This window comes from Brassica oleracea, chromosome C7 (assembly GCF_000695525.1).
Source record: "Brassica oleracea var. oleracea cultivar TO1000 chromosome C7, BOL, whole genome shotgun sequence".
Taxonomy (NCBI): domain Eukaryota; kingdom Viridiplantae; phylum Streptophyta; class Magnoliopsida; order Brassicales; family Brassicaceae; genus Brassica; species Brassica oleracea.
Window position 1 is genome coordinate 28,109,469 of NC_027754.1, and position 6,891 is coordinate 28,116,359.

A 6,891-nucleotide genomic window follows, 5' to 3' on the forward strand; every position below is an offset into this window, starting at 1 on the left:
TTTAACGTAAACTAATTGTTTAGTAGCCGATATCTTATAGGGAGATTCTGAAATCTTATACGTGGATTGAGCAAGATCTTATTCCTATTCAAAAATTTGCAAATCTTCCCATGTCAGAGAAACAATTGTGAGAGTAATCTATTTCACAGACCTTCTATCTATCTCCCCATATCTCTCTTTGAAACGCAAATCCCAATTGCAAAGCAAAAACCCTAGAAAATTTTGGTGATGCATAATCATTAAAATGGAGAATGAGAGATCGGCAGCTCCGCCGTGTACTATACCAGAGAGAATATTCAAGGCTGGTGAAGAACCAACTGGCGTTAGGGTGACACCGTACCGCAAACCGTGTGGTATCAGACAAATTCTGAACGCCTTGGAGGCCGAAGAAATAGAGAAAATATGGGCTTCTCCTCTTGGAAAAATCGTAGAGCTTGCTGATAAGCCTTCTTTTTCTGGTAGATTTGGTCGATGTATCATCTCAAGACAGTTGAAGGTTGCAAAGAAGCATGAAGCGTGGTTCGTGTTCGCCAGAAAACCAATTAGGTTCTCTCTTCGAGAGTTTGCGATACTGTGGAGATTCAGGAAAAGGTCCAAGAAAAGAGGAGCCAACCAGAACATATCCGAGAAACCATACTGGGGAGAACCATTTGGGACTATGAAAGAGGTCCCAGTGATTTATGTTAACAAAAAGTAATATAAATCACTGCTCTAACTTCTAAAGGAAATTAGAAATTTGTAGATTCTAAAATAAGAGAACCGGATAGCATTTGGTGTGAAGAGTGATATTTATATTTGCACCTCCAACACTACCGATAAACGTGTAATTTATTTTGTACATTTTAAGTTATATATGTTAACAAGACTAATCGATTGTATTGTACGTACGTGGTCCGGTTAGTCTTGAGGCAAACAATCTTTTGGTTTAGGGTTGAGGATTTAAGACATTCCTTCGGGATTTACGGGCCATCGTAACACCTGGCTATTAATATATTTCCAAGTCCAAAATTACAGGTAGCCACATAAAGTATTTTGTACACTTAAGTTTATACATGTTATGTAGACCATGGCTATTCGTATATTTGCATGGCCAACATTACTGATAACCGTGTAACATATTGCCTACATGTCCAACCCAACTGGTCGACCTGTAATGGAGTTTGTACATTTTAGGTTGTATATGTTTACAAGACAAAATTGATTGTATTGAACGTACGTGGACCGGTTAGTCTTCGGGGATTGTTCTTTCAGTTTAGGGTTTAGGGTTTAGGGTATATTGTGTAGGGTTTAAGTTTACCCTTTGGGTTGACGTTTTGGGTTTACTGTTTAGAGTTCAAAGTTTACTTTTATGGTTGAGGGTTAAGGTTTTGGGGTTAAAGGTTTACCATTTGGGTTTAGGGTTTATCCATTGGATTTAAGGTTAACGGTTTTGGGTATTCCTGCGGGATTTAGGGTTTATTGTTGAAGATTATAATTTTTCTAAGATTAATCCACGGTACGAACTGATCTTAATGTAAGGGGTGTAGGGCTTATTGTTTTTCTTTACGGTAAGCAAACATTTTTATGGGTTTTGGGGTTGTGCTTTCTCCTATGGTTTATTGTGTAAGCTTTGGGTATAAGGTTTACGATATAGGGCTGCAGGCTTTAATATTGATTTGGTTTAGGATTTAGGGTATACTTCTAGGGTAAATGGTCGAAGTGTTTACCCTTTCGGTTTAGTGTTTATGTTCTTGGATTTAGTGTTTACCCTTTGGGTTTAGGGTTTAGTATATGGGGTTTAGGGTTTATGGTTGACCTTTTAGGTTTAAGGTTTATCCCTTGGGTCGAAGGTTTTGAGTTTAGCGTATTCCTTCGAGATCTAAGGTCCATGATAATATAGATAACCGTGTTATATATTTCTACCCGTCTAACTTAACCAGTTAACGTCTAATGGAATTTGTACATTTTAGTTCGTATGTATTTACAAGGGAAACTGATATTATTGAACGTATGTGGACCAGTTAGTCTTCTGGGATTGTTTTCCGACTTACGGTTTAGGGTTTATGGTATATTGTTTAGGGTTTAGGATTTACCTACTGGGTTTTGGGTTTAGTGTTTAGGATTTAGAGTTTAGTCTTATATTTGCATGTCCAACAGTACGATTAATCGTGGAATATATTTTCTACCCGTCCAACCCTACCGGTAAACATGTATTTTATTTTGTACCATTTTTTTTTCTATATGTTTACAAGGACCGGTTAGTCTTGGGACAAACAATCTTTTGGTTTAAGGTTGAGGATTTAGGACATTCCTTCGGGATTTACGGGCCATCGTAATACCTGGCTATTAATATATTTCCAAGTCCAAAATTACAGTTAACCGCGTAAAGTATTTTGTACACTTAAGTTTATACATGTTATGTAGACCATGGCTATTCGTATATTTGCATGGCCAACATTACTGATAACCGTGTAGTATATTTGCCTACATGTCCAACCCAACTGGTCAACGTGTAACGGAGTTTGTTCATTTTAGTTTGTAAGTAGAGGAGGCAAATCTTTTAGGTAGATTCGTTTTTGGCATGCGCCGGTTGCGTCAGAAAGTGTGTGGAAGGGAAGCTATCTGTAGTCACACTGTTTAAGTTTTGTTTACCGATGAAATCTAATAATATTCTCAAATATCTAAACAATATCTACACATAATCTAAGCAAAACCTAAAAAAATCTCTGATACACCTACAAATCCTACGTAGGTGAAACCGGCGGAAGTCGTAACAGCAACTGATGAGGGCAATTACGTAATCAACCATACACTCCTTTCTACAACTTTTCAATTCGCCTACTGTTTTTGGTAAAGTCTTAATTTAGGCATCTTTCATGGGTTTTGACCCAATTTGCTCATAAATTTATATCTTTCGAATCTAATTATTAATTGGAATTTGGATGGATGTTAAGGCTTCGCTCAAGTGGTCGAACAATGAACATGAACATGGCCTTCTTTTAATAGATGGCACATTATATCGAAGTAATATGGGACTGGTACAAACTATCATTTGTAAACGGATAGTTTTTGTTTGGACTATAGATTTTTAATACATTAGCTTTTGCTTAGATTATGAACCAACACTTGTTTCCAACAGAAACAAAACAGGACCAATTGTCGGACATCTTAACATATCCTCATTTAGTTATATTTCGTTTCTGATTATCTAAGCACAACTCTGTCTAATTTGGTTTTTAACGTAAGAGTAGATGTCCTGCAATCATGAAAACTGTCCAGATTGAGTGAGTGTTATCATGATTAAATAAATTGATTTATTACAAAAAATGTGTCCAAGCAATGGTTTAAATCTTATGGGTAATGGGTTATCTTGCAGAAATTACAATGAACGCTACATCAATAGCGTAACACACATGGCTAATCACCATTAACGCCACCTCTATTTCGGTGTTATTAACTTTTAGTTGTTTTGCTTTGCTTATCTCACAGCATTCATTGTTTGCATTGCTTTTTTTTTAATATATATAAGAAATGCAATTTCAGTTTGTTAACTATAAACTATATGATTCTATAAACAAATCAACTTGCTCTGGATATTGAAAGATAAAGATTATAAACAAAAAAAAAATAAACTACTATGATGGATGATAATAAAATATTATCAGAAAAGCTGCTAACAGATTATCAAACAGATTATAATAAAATATTTCGGTGTTATTAACTTTTAGTAACGTTTTTGAGTTTTAACTCTAAGAATTGAAATATAGTTACTATTGTATGTGATACTTCTTTAGATTCATATATGATATCTAGGAAATTAGCATCACAATAAAATTCATAATTCTGGAGTATTATTATTATATATATAAAGAAGATCAGTCAGATAGCTTAATATATTATTAGTAAACATAAAATACAAATAAATATGCAAAACATATTATAAACACTAAAAATATTTATCAGAATTCTATAAATGATCGTTTGAAATATGTTAAAGTAAAATAAAGTATGTCTTGGAATTTACACATAATTTTTTTCTCTATTTTAAAATAGTTAATCTTTTAAGTAAAAGTTAAAATATTATCGTCAGATTATAGTTTCAAAAAACAACTAAATTATATCATATTATTAGAAGTTTAAAAATTGATTAAAGAAAGTATTAGAATATATCTATCTTCATTATCTTTATTTTTAGTTGAGTATTTTTTGGTTCAAAAAAAAACTTTATTTTAAATATAGAAAATTAGCTAAATTAAAAAACATTAAAAATAATATTATTCATTTACAAAGAACTACAAATATTAAAGTAAAACTGTAAAAATAAGAAAATAATAGAAAGGTAAAATAAAATTAAATCAAATTGTTTACATTATAGTAAACAAATATAACTGAGCTTCAAAAGTCCTACATTAGTTATGCAATATTTTCTTCACAACTAGGCAACAATCTTAAACGAATTGAAATATTTGAAATGAAATTTTATAACTATACATTTAGATGTTAATTTATAATAAAAACAATTAGATTAACACTTTCACTATTCTCCTCGGTTCTTGAATATCATATTTAGCCTAACATAAACCTTAACAAAATCCATTGGTACAAATGATAATCATGAGAAGCACAAACAAACCCATTTTTAAGAGACCAAAATATAGCAAACCACAATTAACCAATCAATTATGGATTCAGAATTATCACACAAAAAATAACAACAGAAACACCACCGACACCTCATCTGCTGAATATATTATGACTTGTCAATTAAATAGTTAATTAAATGGTCTTACTATGACTTTTTTTTTCTCCATGATTCTCTTCTTTTTTTTTAACGCTTTGTAGCCAGTTCATAAGAAAGAATAACATAGTCGAAAGAGACAGAGCTTGGTGGAACCAACAGGGCCCCAAACTCCAAAATTAAAAAAACAAAACTCAACATCATCTCCCTTGCTCACATCCATTTCCGTTGGGAATGAAATGAAATGGATCAGAGAAGATGAAAACCAGACGCAAGCTTTCCATTAGTACCCATTAACCGTGTCAACTGCATCTGCACGAATCATAGGAAGAAGCCAAGAAGGGCCACCTTTCTCAATATACGAAGCATAGCGATGATCTCTTGTGACACTACGAGCAATGGCATCGGCGCACCGGTTCGCTTCGCTGTGTACGTAAGCTATGGACCACAATTGTAACCTAGATAGCTTCTCTCTTATCGTGTCAATCAGGACACGAAACTGAGGAAAATTATCAGGGCTCAGAACTGCCTCTCCTGCCAAATAGGAAGTGGATTCAAACACTACATTCTCGTGTCGCAACGTCGATATGCTCTCTGTGGCCCACAAAAAAATAAACAGCTCAGCCTCTAGCGACGATGCCACCATCGAATACGAGCAACGGCTGTGAATTAGAGGAGCACCACAATGATTCCGTGTCAGCCAAGCAACCCCACAGTTTCGGTTTGCATCTGTCCAAGATGACCCGATGTTACATTTGATGAAACTTGGACACGGTTTTTGCCAGCAAGCTAGTGCAGAACCACCCGTATTCTCATCAATATCCTCCTTGTCACCCACGTTGGCAGCACTCCAAGCTTCAGACTCCAGTTGACTCTTCTTCCATATCTCATCTGCCCCTGCGTGTACGTGTTCAAAGACAAATTTGTTCCTGGATTTCCATAGGTTCCATAGAATCCATGGAAAGACCAAGCGAGTTTTCTCCTCTAGACGACTCCTCTTACATGTCTCCAGCAAGTGATGAAAGTTCAGGAAGAAAGAGTTTGTAAAGAAACCAGCTGCTGGAGTAGGAAACTCTGATAATCTCCATACCTCCTTCGCAACCGGACAATGGAAAAGCACATGACAAATGGTCTCAGGCTGTGCAAGACATAGCTTACATGTTGTGTCAACGTTGATCCCTCGCGATCGCAGCCTCTCAGCTACTGCTAAGGCTCCTGCCAGTGCTCGCCACAGAAGTGTCTGATCTTAGGCATTATCTTTACCTTCCATAAGTTAGACCAAAGTCTTTTCTCAATAGGAGGTAAGGAGGGTGCAGCAACTGGATTTTCAACTGTTTGTAGGAGATGCAGTAACGTGTATCCGCTTTGAGAGTCATACACCCCATTCCTGCTGAAACCCCACACCATTGTGTCAGGGCATTGAACTTGTGGCCTCATTCCCAGAATCTGATTGGCATCTTCCTCTAAAAACAAATGACGTACCCGCTGCGCATCCCACGTTCCATACCTCTCATCAATAAGGTCTGATACTTTAAGCGTAAGGTCTACTTCATCTATTCTATATCTCGGAGATCTAGGTGTAGGCATAAGGATCCAGTTATCATACCAAACATGACCATTCCCGATTCTTTTAAGCAACCCTTACGATAGTAACTCACGACCATGTACAATGCTCTTCCAAGCGTATGATGGTCTATACCAAAGAGGACAGTCAAGGAAATTTCCTTGCTTAAAGTATCTGCTTTTCATGACCCGAGATAGAAGGGACTGCGGGTTAGACCAGATTCTCCATGCTTGCTTGCATAACAAGGCTTGATTGAACCATGCTAAGTCCTTAAAACCCATACCACCAATGTCTTTAGGTTTGCATAGCTTCTTCCAAGCTACCCATGGAATTTTCTTTCTCTCTGCAGTACCTCCCCACCAAAATTCAGTCATAATGCTCGTTAGCTTGGCGCATAGATCTTTAGGCAATCGGAAACAGCTCATTGCAAAGACCGGCAAAGCCATCCCCACAGACTTAAGAATAATCTCTTTTCCTCCTTGAGACAGTATTTTCGACCCCCCACCTTTGAGTCTCTTTTGAACTTTCTCACGAATAAAATTCAGGAGCTTGCTCTTAGATGCGCTGAAGCATTCAGGTAGGAACCCTCACCCCCCCCCCCCCCCCCCCC

At 36.4% G+C, this 6,891-nt stretch overlaps 1 protein-coding gene across 1 annotated transcript in view; it reads right to left on the minus strand.

Moving 5' to 3' along the window:
• Positions 1-5,000: 5,000 nt before the first annotated feature.
• The window catches only part of LOC106303003, a 3,031-nt gene continuing 1,140 nt past the window's right edge, over positions 5,001-6,891 (minus strand). Inside the window, exons 2-5 of the mRNA XM_013739384.1 lie at positions 6,363-6,796; positions 5,981-6,290; positions 5,720-5,855; positions 5,001-5,614 (exon numbers count right to left, since the gene is read on the minus strand). Coding sequence (XP_013594838.1) covers positions 5,001-5,614; positions 5,720-5,855; positions 5,981-6,290; positions 6,363-6,796 — 1,494 coding nt within the window. The remainder of the gene's footprint in view (positions 5,615-5,719; positions 5,856-5,980; positions 6,291-6,362; positions 6,797-6,891) is intronic.